Here is an 18,834-nt window from a genome sequence, read left to right as displayed (position 1 = left end):
GACTTAATCCACATGGTCTTTATATTCCTCTGCTGTTCCTTGTGCACCTTGGGAGGACATTTCTATGGACTTTATTTTAGGATTGCCTAGAACAAAGAGGGGGAGGGATAGTGTCTTTGTGGTTGTTGATCGTTTCTCAAAAATGGCACATTTTATACCCTATCATAAGACCGACAATGCTTCACATGTTGCTGATTTGTTCTTTAATGAGGTTGTGCGTTTGCATGGTGTCGGTGTTTAACTGGCTGCCCACCGTGGGATATACCCAAGGTGGTAAGTTTTGGGTTAAGGGATGCCAAGATCAGGAACTCGAAGGTGCAAGGAACACAAAGCTTAGACAGGTTCGGGCCGCAAGAAGCGTAATACCCTACGTCCTGTATGGTGGTTTGTATTGCCTTTGATGTAGAATGACCTAGTGATCTTCTGTTTTGAGAGGGGTCCCTGACCTCCCTTATATACCCGAGAGGCCAGAGTTACAAAGATGCTAACCAACCTCCGCTGAGGGATCATACCAGAACATATCTTCGAGTAGATCCCCTCCGTGTTGGTTAGCTTATCTTCTATTTAAACGGGATAAACAAGAGATAAACAAAATGAATAAGAGATAAGACGGACTTAATCTCTTAGACCTCTTTAAACTATGTTATGTGCCCAGCCTGGTGGCCCCGGGTCTGACAAGCCCCCGAGCTCTTCGTAGCTGAGTACTGCAGCCTTATCGAGTACTTTCGAAGCAGTCTTCGACTTCTTCTGAAGCTTCGTCTTGAAAACCTTCTTCGAGTACATGCCTGGCTGCATCGAAGCTATGAGGTGCTCATGCCCTGAATTTTATTTCTACTATGGTGTGCGATTGAAAAATCGCACTCCATATGGAGTAGCCCCCGAGCCTTAGGTTGAATCAGGGAATCAGGCTGAGGGTCCCATTAATCTGCAATCCTGATTATCCTTCAAAAAATTTGAAAAATAAGTAGTCGATGCCACGTATCCTGCAGCCCCCGAGCCTTGAATCCAAATCCCACAAAATTTGGAGATAAGGATCCAACAACCGTGGCATGCAGACAAAAAATGACAACTTGCGAAATTACCAAAATGATGGTACAGATGATGGGTATTAGATTATTAATTTGAAAAACCCCTTTTTTCGGGCTTACAAACCCTGAAAAAATGGTTAATCAAATATTTAATCCAAACAATCCACCAAATGACCCCTCGACTTTGGAATATTCTCGGAAGTGACTCCTGAACTTCGGAACAGTAACTTTTCTCCACCCTACTGGTTATTTAACCCCGCGACAACAGTAGGGAAAAAACCGCGCTTTCAATCCGCATTCCGCCAAAAGCCACCAAAATCCCCAATCTGAGCCAAGCGCCGCCGCCATGCCCCCAAGGAGATCCTCCCGCTCCAACCTCCCCGCCACTCTCCCCGCAGCCCCCGAGCATCTCGTGGCCAGTGAATCGGAGATGGCGCCCAAGAAAGCAAAGATCAAAGAGAAGAAGACGGACGAGGCGCAGCCTTCAACCGCGGAGTGGTCACACAGTAAGTGCTCCCTCAACCACCTTAAGAACCTAGTTTCCGAGGGGTTGGTGCAAGAAAAGACCCTTGTCAATTGGCGCCCCTCTTACCGCGAACCTTTTTCCATGGAAAATGTTGACAAAATCGTCACATTTCTCCATTTTGCCGAACGGGGATTGGCTCTCCCCTCTTGTTCCTTCTTCCGAGGCCTTCTGTATTACTACGGGCTTGAGCTTCACCATCTCAACCCAAATTCTATTTGCCACATTTCAATTTTCATCTATTACTGTGAGGCTTTTCTTGGAATCGAACCCCACTGGGATCTTTTCCGCTTCCTCTTCCGTATCAAACCACAGCCCACCTCCAAGAACCTTTCCGTTGTTGGAGGCGCCGGCATCCAACTGCGTCAGCAGGCCGGCGACAAATATCTCACATACAAATTCCCCTCCAACCTTCCTGGATGGAAAAACCATTGGTTTTACATCGAAAACCATGCTCCCCATCTGCCGATGAAGTCGAACAGACCACCTGTAATCAGGGGGGAATGGATCCTGGAACCCTCCGGCGGGGAGATGGACCAAGTCAAAGAGCTGCTGGACGTCATTGAGGCACAGAAGAAGAAGGGACTGACCAGTGCCTCCGTCATGTTCGCATTTTACAAGCGTCGCGTCCAACCCATCCAGCAGCGCCATTGCCTGGGATTCGAGTACACAGGCCCCGCTAATCCTTCTCGCATGTGCGCAGAGGATTTGTCAGATGAAGTCGCGCTCCAGCGAGTTCAGCGGGTGCTACTAGACGTGGAGGCCGTGCCATACGTGCCCACACTGATTTCCGCACGAAATCCGCCCAAACCGGTAAGTATTCGACTTCTTTTTGCTGAAGATAACCGCTTTTGCTTCATTACGCAACTGAAGAACTCTCTGCAGGGACACACGGAGGTGTACCGCAGCTACCCGCCGCGACCTGACGTCCCCCGACCGGACCACCTCCTCCCCTCTGCTGCCGCTAAAGCCAAGAGGGCTCGCCTTGCTGCAGCTCAACACAGCAGCGAGTCCACCGAAGGCGTGAGCTCGTAGGCGGGAGAAGGAGCCGAAGGAAAAATGCGCTAGGACAACTCCTTCGAGCAGAGCGTGGAGTTGACCGGCGCTTTGCCACCGGTGCTGCAAGGCTATCGACTGGTGCGCAAGCGCAAGGCGCAGGAACTCGAATCCACTGGATAAGAGCCTACTTGTTTGTTGTAATGTGTTACCTTGATGCTGAGTTGTACTTATAACATCCACCTGTAGTCCTTCCGCATCCTCCGCCCGGGCCGAGCCCGAAGAAGAAAGGGCGAGCCCGGCGACCACCGCCGCTGTCACCATCACCGTGGCAGGGACCGCGCCACAAGCCGGTGAAACCCCGCCGCCGGCAACGGAGACGCCGCGTCAGGCCGTGCGGATGAAGAGAGCCATTAAGAAAAAATTTGGACTGTAAGTCTGCCTCTTGTTGCACTGCAAATGATTTGATCTTTCAGCTTATGTGTTGCCTAACTTCGACTTCATTAGTGCTGCAAGTGCCGCAGACCTCCAGCTGACGCCAACTTCGACTGCCCCAGCCCCCAGGTCCTCGACCCGGGAGGAATCATCAAGTGCTGGGCCAGTCGCCGCTGCGTCAGCCCCCGAGGCATCGGCCCCCGAAGGGTCGACGCCCACGGAGCCAGCCCCCGGGGCCGACACCACGCTGCCCGACCTGCCGCCTCCCAAGCTCCAACAAGTTGAGGCCGGGGCCGGTGGCGAGAAACAGGTCGAGGCCCCTGGCGCCGCTCCAACAGATGGCGCAGGTGAGTGTCTGACCGCCCCGGCTAGCTACCGGGATCCGCATGCTGTATGCTGAGAACATTTGTGATTGCAGGTGCCCAGCAGCTGACTACTGAAGAAGCCGTGGGAACCTCCGGGAGACCCGATGAGCTGCTACTGGCCGGATCGGGTAGTCAGGAAGCCGTTGCCACCGACCTGGCAGATGACCTGCTACTGACGGATGACAGTGTCGATATCCTCAAGAAGGCGCATGACTTTACCATGGTAAGACCTGAGAGCATTTTCTGACAGTGGCTGAGTCAAGTGGCTAATCTGGCTTTTCCCTTTTTATGCAGAGTGTGATCGCCCGCTCCCGGAAATAGGCAGAGGAATTGAAGACCCTTGACCGTGACCGTAAGGAACTCGATGCCCTGAGGAAGCGCCTTGACGACGAGAAGACGGAGAATGTACATCTTGAGAAAGTCAACGCCGAGCTCCAGCAACAACTCGAGGAACAGAAGAAGGAGCTCGAGGCGCATAAGGAGCAGCTCAGGGTGCAAAAGAAGGCGCACCAAGGTAAACCATTGCTTCCCTCGGGTATTTTGCTCTGTATGACTCACCCTGGGTTCTGAAAAGCTTTCCACCACAGAGCTTAGGAGAAATTTAATCAGTAAAGAAGAGCTACTTACTGACATGAAGAACCTGCTCTATCGCTGTACAGATGACGTCGAGAGGCTGCAGAAGGTGATCAGTGACACTGAGCAACAGTTCGTCAACAGCCTTCAGCGAATCAAGACGCTGGGCGAAGAACTCGAGAGCATCAGGGGGGCCGCTCGGGAGCTGGTGGACATGGTGGACCCACCAGAAGAAGGCGAAGCGAACCCCCGGCCCTTGCTAGAGCGTCTCCGTGAGGCCCCGAAGAAAGTGATGAAGTTCCTTTCCGAGGCACCTATCACGTGCGTCAACAATGCCCTCGCAATCGTGAAGTCCTTCCTGCCGAGCGCGAAGCTGGAGATATTTGCTCAAGGCATGGCGGCGGACTGCACCGAGGAGCAATTCGACAGATACCTCCTAGAGGCCCAACCTGTATCAGAACACATAGTTCAAAGTGTAATGCAGGATTAGGGTACTGAAAATAAGTATTCACTTCCTTGTATATATAGTTTCTTTTGATGTCTCTACTTGTGTATGTGCCTGTGCTGAATTGATATCCAGGCTTACAAGGCGTAAGTAGTAGACACTACCCTGGGTGCAACGACCCTGAAGGTAGCCGTAGCTCCATGTAGGAACTTATCTAACAAGTTGTCCACGACCCGAACTCGTGGGTCTAAAACTGTTAGAAAAGAACGCAAGCATCATCGCACAATTGCCAGGCTTTAAGGCAAAACTACCCCGAGTGCATCGACTCTGGACATAGTCAGGGTTGCTCCTCGTAGGAGCGCGCTCCACAAGTTAGGTAGGACCTGGATGGACGGATCGGACTTGCTGGGAGCGAGCGCAGGCATCGCCGCGAGTAGGCCGTGTTCGTGGCAGGGACGAGACTACTCAGGGTGCAACCACGCAGGATGTAGTCCAGGCAGCTCCTTGCACGAGCTTATCCAACAAACTGGGAATAAACCAGTCGAACGGGTCGACTATGTTGGAAAAATGCGACTGCTGTCGCGTGCGAGCATCCAAGGTCGCGGCGGAACTCGATATGTGGAGAAGTTAGACGGAGCCGAGGGTTCCGTCAGGAACTGAAGTCAAAAAGGGGAAGAACGTGGCCGTAGCCCCCGCATCATTCACGACGAGAAGTCGATTTATATATAAGTGTTTGCGCATGACCATGGCCATCATGCAGGTAAGAAGGAATGTACAACCCGAGTTATGTGGCTCATAGCCTCCAAATTGATTCGGGGAGAAGAAATCTTCCAAGCCCCCGGGGATTCAGCGATCACCGGGCCTCGTATTAAGGGTAAAACTTGCGCAGGTTCTGAATGTTCCAGGAGTTCGGGACATCCTGACCCTCAGGATATTGTAGTCGATAAGACCCTGGCCTTGTAACCTGCTTGACGATGAACGGGCCCTCCCACCTTGAGTTGAGCTTGTGTAGGCCAGATTCATCCTGAATACGACGCAACACCAAATCACCAACACTGAATCACCGCTCCCTGACGTTGCGATCATGATATCGCCGGATCCCCTGCAGGTACCGAGCTGACTGAACAAGAGCGGTGCAGCGAGCTTCCTCCACAGAATCGAGCTCTAACTGCCGTGCCTCGTCCGCCTCGCCTTCATTATACATTTCGACCCTGGGAGACTTCCACATGATGTCGGCTGGTAAAATAGCCTCAGATCCGTATACGAGGAAGAAAGGCGTTTGCCCTGTGGCTTTGGACGGTTGGGTCCGAAGCCCCCAGACGACATGCGGCAACTCATGTACCCACTTGCCTCCCTTTTTGCTGTTTTCATCATATAATCTCTTCTTGAGGCCGTCAATTATCAAGCTGTTCGCCCTCTCGACTTGTCCATTGGCCCTTGGGTGTGCGACTGAGACATATTTAACTTCGATGCAAGCATTCTCGCAGAACTCCCAGAACTGGTTCGCCGTGAAGTTTGATCCCAAGTCCGTGATGATGGTGTTGGGGAAGCCGAAACGATGCAAAATATCTGAGATGAAGTCGATGACCCGATCTGGCGTGAGCTTGGCTATTGGCTTGTACTCGATCCACTTAGTTAACTTGTCGATAGCCACCAGAACATGGGTGAAACCGCCTGGCGCCGTCGTGAAGGGCCCGATCATGTCAAGACTCCAACAGGCAAAAGGCCAGGATGGCGGTATGGTGATGAGGCTGTGAGCTGGAACATGCGTCTGTTTGCCGAAGAATTGACAATTTTGGCACCTACGCACAAGATCCTCCGCGTCGGTCACTGCGGGGGCCACCAGAAACCGGCCCTGTCTGCTTTCCCCACCAGCTTCTTGAAGCCGCTTGGTTGCCGCAGACGCCTTCGTGGATCTCCCACAGTATGTCGTAACCATCTTCCTTTGCGACGCACTTCATGAGAACTCCTGACCGAGCGCCACGCCGATAGAGCTTGCCGTCGACCAGGACGAAGCCCTTGCTTCTTCGTAAGACGCATGCCGCTTCTGCGCTCTTGGCGTCGATTCCCGCTGGTAGCCGTTGATCTCAAATGAAATCGATAAAAGCCTCTCGCCAGTCCTCTTCCAGCACCATAACCTCTCGATCGGGTTGTTGGGGACCCGTGTTGATGGTTACCTGCGGAGAAGACTTGATGGATGGCTGCTTGAGCTCCTCGACGAAGACTTCCGACGGGACCTGGGCGCGTGTGGACCCCAGTTTGGACAGGATATCCGCGCCGACATTGTGCTCCCGCAATACATGATGAACCTCCAGGCCGGAGAAATTGCTTTCCAATTTGCGCACTTCCTGTACATAAGCATCCATTGTCTCCTTGTTGCAGTCCCATTCCTTGTTGACCTGTTGAACAACAAGAAGAGAGTCGCCATATACAAGTAGTCGCTTGATCCCTAGTGATATCGCCAAACGAAGCCTGTGAAGCAAAGCTTCATACTCGGCTTCATTGTTGGATACCGCCCACAGGATCTGAAGGACATATTTCAACTGTTCACCTCGTGGAGAAATAAGCAGAACCCCAGCGCCGCCGCCGTCGAGCTTGAGGGACCCATCAAAATACATGGTCTAGTGCTCTGGCTTGTCCACTGGGTTTGGGACTTGATTCTCCCTCCATTCAGCCATGAAGTCGACTAGAGCCTGTGACTTGATTGCAGTGCGTGGCTTGAAGTTGATTGACAAAGCCTCCAGTTCCACTGCCCACTTGGATATGCGCCCCGTGGCATCTTGATTATGAAGAATATCCGCCAGCGGGAAGTCCGTGATCACAGTGATCTTGTACTCGTCGAAGTAATGGCGTAGCTTTCTTGATGTGATTAAGATTGCATACAAGAGCTTTTGAACAGCTGGATACCGTACCTTGGATTCGGAGAGGACTTCGCTGACGAAGTAGACAGGCCTCTGCACTCCAAACGCATGGCCTTCTTCGCCTCGCTCGACTACAATAGCACTGCTGACAACATGAGTTGTTGCCGCGATGTAAAGTAGTAGATCCTCCCCTAGCAACGGTGCTGTAAGGATCGGAGGTGACTGAAGATGATGTTTCAGATCCTGCAAGGCTCGCTCAGCCTCCTCCGTCCATTGGAACTTATCTTGGCGTTTCAGGAGCTTGAAGAAAGTTAGTCCTCTCTCCCCGAGTTGGGAGATGAACCTATTCAGGGCCGCCATACAATCTATTAACTTCTGCACATCCTTGGTTGTGGCTGGAGCCTCCATATCAGTGATGGCCGTGATCTTTACAGGGTTGGTTTCAATGCCCCGGTTGCTGACGATGAACCCGAGCAATTTCCCTGAAGGTACTCCAAAGACGCACTTGGTGGGATTGAGTTTCCACCGAAATCTGCGTAGACTGCTAAATGTTTCCTCCAAATCTGCAATTAAGTCGCTGGATGCCCTGGTCTTGATGACGACGTCGTCCACATAGGCCTCAACATTCCGGTGCAGTTGAACCGCGAAACACATCTGGATCGCACGCTGATAGGTTGCTCCTGCATTCTTCAACCCGAAGGACATTGTTTTGTAGGCGTAAGTCCCGTACGGGGTGATGAAAGCGGTCTTGATTTGGTCCTCCTCCTTGAGCGCGATCTGATGATAACCTGAGTAACAATCAAGAAAACAAAGAAGGACACAACCAGCCATCGAATCGACAACTTGGTCAATGCGCAGCAGCCCAAAATGGTCTTTTGGGCAATGCTTGTTGAGATCAGTGTAGTCGACACACATTCTTCATTCATTGTTCTTTTTCTTTACAAGAACGGGATTCGCTACCCACTCTGGATGGATTACTTCTTTAATGAATCCAGCCGCGAGAAGTTTAGCGATCTCCCGTTTAATGGCCTCACGCTTGTCTTGGGCAAACCTCCGTAGGCGTTGCTTTTTAGGCGTAGCCTTCGGGTGTACATTCAAAGCATGCTCGATCAACTCCCTGGGCACCCCTGGCATATCCGCTGGTTTCCATGCGAATATGTCTCGGTTAGCCCGAAGGAAGCTGACGAGCGCGAATTCCTATTTGTCACCTAAGCCGGCGCCAATGACAACGGTCTTAGATGAATCTCCCTCCTGAAGCTGGATCATCTTGAGGGCCACGTCATCAGTCGACTAGATGCTCGACTTGCTGGCCTTCTTGGAAGGAATCTCCAGCCCGAATTGGGAAAGCTGCTGCGCGGCCGTGAGTACTTCTCCCGAAGCATCTGGCACGCGAGTAGTCGAAGCATATTGGATCGCCTCCTGATTACAGTCGTATGACTTCTTCAGGTCGCCACGGAGGGTGAGTACTCCACTGAGTCTTGGCATCTTAAGAAGCAAATAGACGTAATGCGGCACTGCCATAAACTTGGCAAGTGCCGGTCGACCCAATATGGCATGGTAGGAAGATTCGAAGTTAGCCACCTCGAATTTGATGAACTCGGTACGATAGTTCTCCCGCGTGCCGAAGGTGACTGGGAGGACCACCGTACCCAGCGGGTGTGCCGCGTTACCTGGGATGATGCTGTAAAAAGGGGACTTGCTGGGAACCAGCATGTCCTTGAAGTCCAGGCTCATTTTCTTCAATGTGCTGACGAAGATGAGATTGAGCCCACTTCCGCCATCAATGAGGACCTTGGTTAGCTTGACCTCTGCCACCACAGGATCCAGGACCAAGGGGAACTTACTGGGCTCCGAAAAGCTCATCCACTGGTCATCGCGGGAGAACAAGATGGGGACCTCCGACCAACGGAGTGGTCGTGGTACCGCCGGCTCGATGGACAAAATCTCCCGGAGAAGCAGCTTCTGGTCCCGCCTGGAACCAAAATCCTCGTCTCCCCCAAAGATGACGTTGACAACCTTCGAAGCGTCTTGAAACTTCGGGTTGCGCCCATGATCTTCTTGATCATCATCCTCGGGTTCTTTGTCAGCAGGCTGCTTCTTCTTCTTTCCGCCACCGGAGTTGCTGAACGTCCTCCGAAGGTGGTAGCAGTCGATGGCGGCGTGGTTGGCGCCCGGATGCCACAGGCACTTCTTCTGCAGGAGCTTCTCGAACTCCTCCTGCGTCGTCGACTTCTTGCCTCGTGAAGGACGGTCGATGGCCGCGATGACATCATCTGGCTTTCGCTTCCGGGGCGGACCCGAAAAGTCCCGCGGGCCTTTGTCGTTGCGGTTGTCGTTTGAGCACCGCAGATTGCTATCCTGACGCCGTGGGAACCGCTCCCGCATCTTCTCCTCCTGTTCGGACCAATCGTGCATCATATCACGAAGGCCCGCAACAGTCTTTGGCCTGTTCCGCCCGAAATCCCTATAGATGCCCGGGTCGGTGATGCCGTTGTAGAAGCAATCGATGATGTCGTCCTCCGAGATGTTCGTGATGGTAGCGCGGACGTCGAAGAAGCAACGCGTGTAAGACCGCAGAAGCTCGTTACGTTCTTGCTTACACTGGGCAAGATCGTGTCGAGTACCTGCACAGGCAATCGCTCCCTGAAAATTGTCGATGAAGAACTTCTTAAGTCGTTCCCAGGAGTCGATGGAGTTGCTGCCGAGGCTCTCCAACCAAGTGAGCGGTGCGGGATCCAAAGCCATCAGGAAGTAGACGACTTTGGTAATGTTTGAACCCCCTGCTACCTCGATGGCCGTGGAGTAACAACGGAGCCATTGTTGAGGAGCCTGCTTACCGTCGTACTTGGTAATGCTGATGGGTTTGAAGCCCTCTGGGTACTTGTAGCTGCTGAAACATGCAGAGAAAGCAGGAAACCGATCGCTACAGTCAGTACCTTCGTTTTCGACTTCTTCGCGGGTCTTGCACCTGGAAGAGATCACAGTCCGCGCGTCGCGACCGTCATTGATGTGCTGGCACAGATCCTCTAGAGAAAATCGATGATTGGCTTGTCGCGGATGACCTCCTTGCGGTGGCTGCTGCCTCCCGCCAGGGGCCTGACTCCCGCGGGCGTTGTCGTTGCTGAGATGGTGTCGAGGGCGGCCACCAGCTGTTCGGCTGTGAGCCTGACTGCGTCTCTCACCTACGCGCTCCTCTCTGATGGTGGATGCCGGGTTGTGTTGATCCAGCTGGATCCAAGCCCTCTGCGCGTAGAGAAGAGCTTGACGCACCTCCGGATCGTGGCTGCGCTCGAGAATGGCCGTCACCCTGGCGATGTTGGCTACCGGAGTCCTGAAACCCCGTTCACTTACGGCAGCGAACTCAGGGTCAAGCTCGCGATGCATAGATCGCCTACGCTCGTTGGTTCTCCTCCGCCGGATTGCGCGGGCCCTGTTCCTGGCCCTCCGCGCCTCACGATCGGCATCTTTCTCATCGCCGGCATTGGCCGTGATCTCATCTTCGAAGATCGCTTCAAAGTTTTTGATGGGAAGGTCCCCATCGCCCTCGCCTTCTTCGGCCATCAGCACCTGGCGGGAGGAAAGCTCATGAGAATTTTCGTCGACTAGTTCAGTCGACCCCTCCGCCACGGTGGCCAATGGCCTGCCCTCCTGAAAAGGCAAGGGCTCAAGGTGGGCCACAAGTCGACCCTCTGTCTCGAGTAGATCAGAGAGCCTCATGCCCCTCCAATGCACAACACGCCCCTCCGGCAAAGAGGTGATCACCAAATCACCGGGACCAGAACAACCCGAAGCCCCCCAACACGCGGTGGATTTAGGCTTTCCGTCCTGGAGCAGCAAGTCCAGATCCTTCTCTAACATGGAGAGGGACCCAGATATGTTGGCCTCCTGAAGATCAGTGGCCAGTTTGCATGAGCCGAGTTGAGATCGGCTATGCGGATCCCTAGATTGGAACAAGTCCAAACCAGGGGAAGTTGTCGCAACACCAGAAGAAGTCGAGCCAGGAGCAGACTCCATCTCGATCCGTAATGCGGAAGTATGGAGCGACAAGTTGTTGAGCTCATCGACGAACTTGTCGAGGCCGCTGCGAGGATCCGCAGCGAAGGTTTTTGGCCTCATGTCGACGAGGAATCGCCGAAAGTTGCCCACACCATCTGCGATGCAAACCCATGAGCCAAAAATGAATGTCGTACCCTGAGAGGGAACTGACCTGATGAAATTGAAAGATGCCATCGAGCTCGCCGGTGGATCTTCGACGCACTCCCCTACCTGGCGCGCCAGCTGTCGGTGTTTAACTGGCTGCCCACCGTGGGATATACCCAAGGTGGTAAGTTTTGGGTTAAGGGACGCCGAGATCAGGAACTCGAAGGTGCAAGGAACACAAAGCTTAGACAGGTTCAGGCCGCAAAAAGCGTAACACCCTACGTCCTGTATGGTGGTTTGTATTGCCTTTGATGTAGAATGACCTAGTGATTTTCTGTTTTGAGAGGGGTCCCTGACCTCCCTTATATACCCGAGAGGCCAGAGTTACAAAGATGCTAACCAACCTCCGCTGAGGGATCATACCAGAACATATCTTCGAGTAGATCCCCTCCGTGTTGGTTAGCTTATCTCCTATTTAAACGGGATAAACAAGAGATAAACAAAATGAATAAGAGATAAGATGGACTTAATCTCTTAGACCTCTTTAAACTACGTTATGTGCCCAGCCCGGTGGCCCCGGGTCTGACACATGGTGTACCAAATACGATTGTTTCTGATAGGGATGCTAAGTTTTTGAGCCATTTTTGGAGAATCTTATGGTATAAATTGGGAACAAAGTTGCTATTTTCTACTACTTGTCATCCACAAACTGATAGGCAAACGGAGGTAGTTAATCGTACCTTGTCTACTATGTTGCGGGCTGTTTTGAAAGACAATTTGAGGTTGTGGGAGGAGTGTTTGCCACATATTGAGTTTGCCTATAACAGATCTATTCACTGCACAACTAACTTAAGTCCATTTATGGTAGTATATGGTTTCAATCCTCGTGCTCCAATTGATTTGCTACCGTTACCACCTTCTGAAATTGTGAACTTAGATGCTACACAACGTTCTGAATTTATTCTTAAGTTGCATGAAACTACTAAGTTACAAATTGAAAAAATGAATGAAAATTATCGAATTGCTGTCAGTAAAGGAAGGAAGGAGGTAAAATTAGAACCTGGTGATTTGGTGTGGGTTCATTTGCGAAAAGATAGGTTTCCGGATTTGCGAAAGTCCAAGCTCATGCCACGTGCCGCTGGACCTTTTAAGGTTCTTGCACAAGATCTGACAGGGTGCTGTGTCACCGTCTTTTGGGCCGTTGGCCCGTGTACCGTGTTGAAGCCCATTAAGGTTGCGTCCAGGGGACTTGCACGCCCCCAACTCCTTTTTATTCAGTAGCCGTCGCCACTTTAGGGTTTGGGTTTTGCTTAAATTCATTCTGTCATCAAACAGTGTCGCCGTTCATCGGTTTGTGAGACCCCATCTCGTAATCAAGTCTGTTTGATTGCATCTTCTATTCTTACTTGTGTTCTTGATTGCGCTTGCAGGGATAAGCCTTCGTGGCGAGATCATTCGTGTGACACGGGTGATAACCAACGGAGCAGTGGTGTAGTGATTGCGGGGTTCTGTTCGTTCGGAGCCTTGGATCATCAACGTCGAGTTCTCCACCAATCAAGTTTACCGTACCTCTCGGAAGATCGGGACTCATCCTCCTATCACATTAGAAATAGAGTTTCTAAATTTTCCGAATTACATACCTAAACCTACTCGGATTGCAACAGGCTATAGACCGGTCCGACCCGTATGCAAACCGCTCAGACCAGTATGCCTCGGTCCTTGCCAATTTCGGCCGCCAACACTTGTGTGTGCCCACACAGGCACGAGAGGTTTTGCGTAACAATTTATAGGTTATACTGAACAAATTCTAAATGATCAAAATGTATAAGCTCCGCATCCTAAATGTTATAGGTTATATCAAACAAATTCGAAACGTGCAAAATTCAAAATGTACATGGTGCATATGCATGCAGCTAATAAGACCAAATTGCTTGCAGCGTTCATGGATCTTGAATGTATGACCGTATGAGCCTGCAAACCATTCATCCAGACGAGACAGTCTAGCCATTTTAATTTTGCACGCTTTTTGGAGCATGCATTGCTTCCGGATCAAAGCCTCCATTTTTCGACCAACCGATGCTTCCATGGCGAGCTAAAAACTTCAATGGCCGGTCTCCGAAATTGTCGCCACTCCGCATCTCTTCTCGCCTCGCAATTTCCTCCAAGCCATGCAACCATCTCTCCCCCTCTCTCTCGATCGACGAGCTCGTGCGCGTGGATGTGCGATCAGCTTGCTTCCACGGTGAGGCCCATGGCATCGCATAGCTAGCTAGGGAGCACACGCACCCACGTGCACGTCATCGTCCTCGCCGTCGGCGTGGAAGCCACCCGTCTATTGAACGAGGACGCCGTCGAGGGGGCGCCTTCCTAGCTCCTCAAACGACGTCGAGATCGACGACGCGCCGGAGTTTGCCTCCATCATGTCCGGCGGTGGCAGCGACTATGCTAACTACACCGTCCTCATGCCGCCCACCCCGGACAACCAGCCCTACAGCGGCGGCGGTGGCGCGCCGTCCTCCACTTCCGCGGGTGGCTCCAAGCCAGACGATTTCCCCTTGCCGCCCTATGGCCCGTCGGCGTCCACTAAGCTTGTCAACCGGCGCGGGGGCGCCGGCGGGGACGACGGCGCCGGGGGCGTCAGTGGCAAGATGGACCGGCGGCTGTCCACGGCGCGCGTGCCGGCGCCTTCCAAGTCGCTGCTGTTGCGGAGCCAGACCGGGGACTTCGACCACAACCGGTGGCTGTTCGAGACCAAGGGCACGTACGGCATCGGCAACGCGTACTGGCCGCAGGACAACAACGCGTACGCCGACGACGACGGCGGCGGCGCGGGCGGCGGCCCCGTCAAGATGGAGGACCTCGTGGACAAGCCGTGGAAGCCGCTCAGCCGGAAGGTGGCCATTCCGCCCGGCATTCTCAGCCCCTACAGGTTCAATTCGCGCCGTCCGGAGGATTTGACCGACCGACCAATGCTCCCTGTTTGTTCTTGGCATTTGGCAACGCGTCAAGTGATCGATTTTGATTTGCACGTGGCAGGTTGCTGGTGCTGGTGCGCTTCATCTCGCTGTTCCTGTTCCTGATCTGGCGCGCGACGAACCCCAACCTGGACGCGCTGTGGCTGTGGGGGATCTCCATCGTGTGCGAGTTCTGGTTCGCCTTCTCGTGGCTGCTGGACCAGATGCCCAAGCTGAACCCGATCAACCGCGCCGTCGACCTCGCCGCGCTCCGGGAGAAGTTCGAGTCCGTGACACCGACCAACCCGACGGGCCGCTCCGACCTCCCCGGGCTCGACGTCTTCATCTCCACCGCCGACCCCTACAAGGAGCCGCCCCTGACCACGGCGAACTCACTGCTCTCCATCCTCAGCACCGAGTACCCCGCGGAGAAGCTCTTCGTCTACATCTCCGACGACGGCGGCGCGCTGCTGACCTTCGAGGCCATGGCGGAGGCGTGCGAGTTCGCCAAGGTGTGGGTGCCCTTCTGCCGCAAGCACTCCATCGAGCCGCGCAACCCGGACTCGTACTTCAACCAGAAGGGCGACCCCACCAAGGGCAAGAAGCGGCCGGACTTCGTCAAGGACCGGCGGTGGATCAAGCGCGAGTACGACGAGTTCAAGGTCCGCATCAACGGGCTTGCGGACCTCATCCGCCGGCGTGCCAACGCGATGAACGCCCGCGAGCGCAAGCTCGCTCGCGACAAGCAGGCCGCCGACGTCCCCACGGTGAAGGCCACCTGGATGGCCGACGGTACCCACTGGCCCGGCACCTGGCTGGACTCGGCCCCCGACCACGCCAAGGGCGACCACGCGAGCATCGTGCAGGTATTGTACGACTAGCTTCTCCAATAATCCAGAGGTGTTGAGCATTAATTTTTACAGCCTGCCGGATCAGAACTCCTCCTACTGGTACTAGGTGATGATCAAGAACCCTCACTACGACGTGGTCCCCGGCGACGCCGCGTCGCACCCGTACCTGGACTTTACCGGCGTTGACGTGCGCGTCCCCATGTTCGTGTACCTCTCGCGCGAGAAGCGCCCCGGGTACGACCACAACAAGAAGGCCGGCGCCATGAACGCCATGGTGCGCGCGTCGGCCATCCTCTCCAACGGGCCCTTCATGCTCAACTTCGACTGCGACCACTACATCTACAACTGCATGGCTATCCGCGAGGCCATGTGCTACATGCTCGACCGCGGCGGCGACCGCATCTGCTACATCCAGTTCCCGCAGCGCTTTGAGGGCATCGACCCCTCCGACCGCTACGCCAACCACAACACTGTCTTCTTCGACGGCAACATGCGCGCGCTCGACGGCCTGCAGGGCCCCATGTATGTCGGGACCGGCTGCCTCTTCCGCCGCTACGCCGTCTACGGCTTCAATCCGCCGCGCACCAACGAGTACCGCGGCATCTACGGCCAGGTCAAGGTGCCCATCGACCCGCACGGCCACCACCACCCGGGCCCCGAGGAGCTCCGCCCGCTGCCGGAGCACCCGGACCACGAGGCGCCGCAGCGCTTCGGCAAGTCCAAGATGTTCATCGAGACCATCGCCGTGGCCGAGTACCAGGGCCGGCCGCTGCAGGACCACCCGTCGGTGCAGAACGGCCGGCCCCCCGGCGCGCTGCTGATGCCACGCCCGCCGCTGGACGCGGCCACGGTGGCGGAGTCCGTGGCGGTCGTCTCCTGCTGGTACGAGGACGGCACTGAGTGGGGGTTGCGCGTGGGCTGGATCTACGGCTCCGTCACCGAGGACGTGGTCACCGGCTACCGCATGCACAACCGCGGGTGGCGCTCCGTGTACTGCATCACCCGCCGCGACGCGTTCCGGGGCACGGCGCCCATCAACCTCACCGACCGCCTCCACCAGGTGCTGCGCTGGGCGACGGGCTCCGTGGAGATCTTCTTCTCCAAGAACAACGCGTTCCTGGCCTCCCGGCGGCTCAAGTTCCTGCAGCGCCTCTCCTACCTCAACGTCGGCATCTACCCCTTCACCTCCCTCTTCCTCATCATGTACTGCCTCCTGCCGGCGCTGTCCCTCTTCTCGGGCCAGTTCATCGTGGCCACGCTGGACCCGACCTTCCTGTGCTACCTCCTGCTCATCACCATCACGCTCATGCTGCTCTGCCTGCTGGAGGTCAAGTGGTCCGGGATCGGCCTCGAGGAGTGGTGGCGCAACGAGCAGTTCTGGGTCATCGGCGGCACGTCGGCGCACCTGGCGGCCGTGCTGCAAGGCCTGCTCAAGGTCATCGCAGGCATCGAGATCTCCTTCACGCTCACAGCCAAGGCGGCGGCGGAGGACGACGACGACCCCTTCGCCGAGCTCTACCTCGTCAAGTGGACGTCGCTCTTCATCCCGCCGCTCGCCGTCATCGGGATCAACATCATCGCGCTCGTCGTCGGCGTATCGCGCACCGTGTACGCGGAGATCCCGCAGTACAGCAAGCTGCTGGGCGGAGGGTTCTTCAGCTTCTGGGTGCTGGCGCACTACTACCCGTTCGCCAAGGGGCTCATGGGACGACGCGGCCGCACGCCCACACTCGTCTACGTCTGGGCGGGGCTCATCTCCATCACCGTCTCCCTGCTCTGGATCACCATCAGCCCGCCAGACGACAGGATCGCACAGGGTGGCATCGATGTGTGATCAGTCACCAAGATCATCATCATCAGATGGCCTGCAGGATTGTTTTTGTTGTGTCACATTTGTTGTTTCTGAATGCAAGTAAGAAAGGTAGCTAGGCAGGGGAAGAGTCCTTTATTCTGTACCTGTAGGGGCTAGTGTAAAAAAAAAAAGAGATGATCGACGCTAACTGTACAGGGATTTTGTGCGAAATCTCCCCTTTCTCTAATTAAGATGGTATAGTAATTGGTTATTGGTCCACGTGTTTTTTTACTACATTTTCTCACTTGAGCATAATTTAGATATATTTTTAGAAAATTTCAACACAGTTGACAAAAAGTTGATCCCTGAGAGATTTGAGTAGATTTAAGAGATTTGAAAACTAAATACCTACAGGGCAATACTCTCAGCACTGTGAAACATAGGTTGGATGATTCCTTTGTATGGACTGATCTCTTGAGTGTCAGGCATATCTACTTGAGAGGAAGGAAGATTATAGTGAAAAATGGAAGTAAAACCCTTTTCTGGTTGAACACCTGGGTCCAAGACTCTTCTCTCTGCATGACTCATCCTGTGCTATATGAGCTCTGCCGAGAAAAGGACATAACAGTGAAATAGTTCTTGCCTAGGCAAGGCAATCTATCCTTTACTAGATGGCTATCCCCTATGCCATTCAATGAATGGATGGGGTGGTAGAGAAAGTCTAATCCCACACCTTCACTGATGATGAGGATCTTGTCAAGTGGGTTAGGGGGAATTGGGTTTTCTCTACAAAATTTGTGTATGATCATCTTACTAGTGGGGTATGTGTGTTTGGGGGGGGAGGGTGTTACAAGCATATATATGGACAGCTAAGATCAAAATCTTTTCCTAGCTCTTCGAAAATAATGCAGTCTTGACCAAAGACAATATGATCAAAAGGAAGTGGCAGGGGGCCCAAGTCGGTGTTTTACCGCCACGCTCACTGAGGGATACCTCCGAGGTAGTGAATTTATAGGTAGGGTGTCGTCAAGATCAGAAACTCGAAGGTGCAAGGAACACAAAGTTTAAACAAGTTCGGACCGCTGAAAGCGTAATACCCTACGTCCTGTGTGGTTTGAATTGCCTTAGATGGTGATCGGGTAATCTTTCGTTTGGAGGGGTCTCTGTCCGCTCTTATATAGTCTGGGGGGATACGGTTACATGGAAGCCCTAGTCGGGTACAAGCCTAAGAGTCCTACCCGAGTATTTTTCGGGTAGTTTCCTATCATCTTCGATTAGTTTTACTACTATACGAGTAATCCTACTATACTACGAGTAGTTATAACAGATGTAGAGCGTGGGCCATGTCCTATCCCTTATCCTAGGAAATGTATGCTGTGTGCACAGTTCCGTGGACCTGGGTTTGACAAACCCCAGAGCTCATCGTAGTCGAGTACCACAGGTGTCCGAGTACTTCTGAAGGCGTCTTCAAGTTCTCCTGAACTCCATCTTGAAAGTGTCCTCTGAGTACTTTCTTGGCTGCATCGAGGTTGTGAGGTGCTAATCCCCCGAATAGTTGTCAAGTCTTCTTTTATATGAGGTGTGATTAAACTCGCACTCCATATGGAGTAGTCCCCAAGCCTTAGATTGACTCATAGAATCAGGCTAAGGGTCAATTTAATCTTGAGTCTTCTATCTTTATCTTCCAATAGATTTGAAAAATAAGTCGCTGATGACACGTGTCCCGCAGCCCCGAGCCTTGAATCAAAATCCCCAAGGTTTGGAATAAAGGATCCAAAGAATCATGGCATACAATATATGACAGTAAAGATTTGATGGTTAAGATGGGCAAATCGGTTCACTAAATTCGAAAACCGCTTTTTCGGGATGAT

The 18,834-nt window shown here is 53.5% G+C and overlaps 1 protein-coding gene across 1 annotated transcript; it reads left to right on the top strand.

Moving 5' to 3' along the window:
- Nucleotides 1-1,458: 1,458 nt before the first annotated feature.
- On the top strand, nt 1,459-17,005 carry LOC112890380 (cellulose synthase-like protein D5). The gene is made up of 7 exons (XM_025957282.1): nt 1,459-1,534; nt 3,401-3,570; nt 3,669-3,752; nt 4,501-4,511; nt 13,711-14,295; nt 14,403-15,186; nt 15,278-17,005. The coding sequence occupies exons 1-7, from the start codon at nt 1,459-1,461 to the stop codon at nt 17,003-17,005; spliced, it is 3,438 nt and encodes a 1,145-aa protein (XP_025813067.1).
- The last annotated feature ends 1,829 nt before the right edge of the window (nt 17,006-18,834 follow it).

Source organism: Panicum hallii, chromosome 4, assembly GCF_002211085.1.
Source record: "Panicum hallii strain FIL2 chromosome 4, PHallii_v3.1, whole genome shotgun sequence".
NCBI classification, from domain to species: domain Eukaryota; kingdom Viridiplantae; phylum Streptophyta; class Magnoliopsida; order Poales; family Poaceae; genus Panicum; species Panicum hallii.
The sequence above is the reverse complement of the archived record's forward strand: the minus strand, read 5'-3'. Positions and strand labels throughout refer to the sequence as shown.

What these genes read in the sequence shown, in the direction of transcription:
- LOC112890380 (XM_025957282.1), top strand. Translation starts at nt 1,459, where the DNA reads ATGGCGCCCAAGAAAGCAAAGATCAAAGAGAAGAAGACGGACGAGGCG. An exon ending in AACCGCGGAGTGGTCACACA is followed by an intron (nt 1,535 to 3,400) that starts GTAAGTGCTCCC and finishes TTGTGATTGCAG; the next exon opens with GTGCCCAGCAGCTGACTACT. An exon ending in GGCATTCTCAGCCCCTACAG is followed by an intron (nt 14,296 to 14,402) that starts GTTCAATTCGCG and finishes TGCACGTGGCAG; the next exon opens with GTTGCTGGTGCTGGTGCGCT.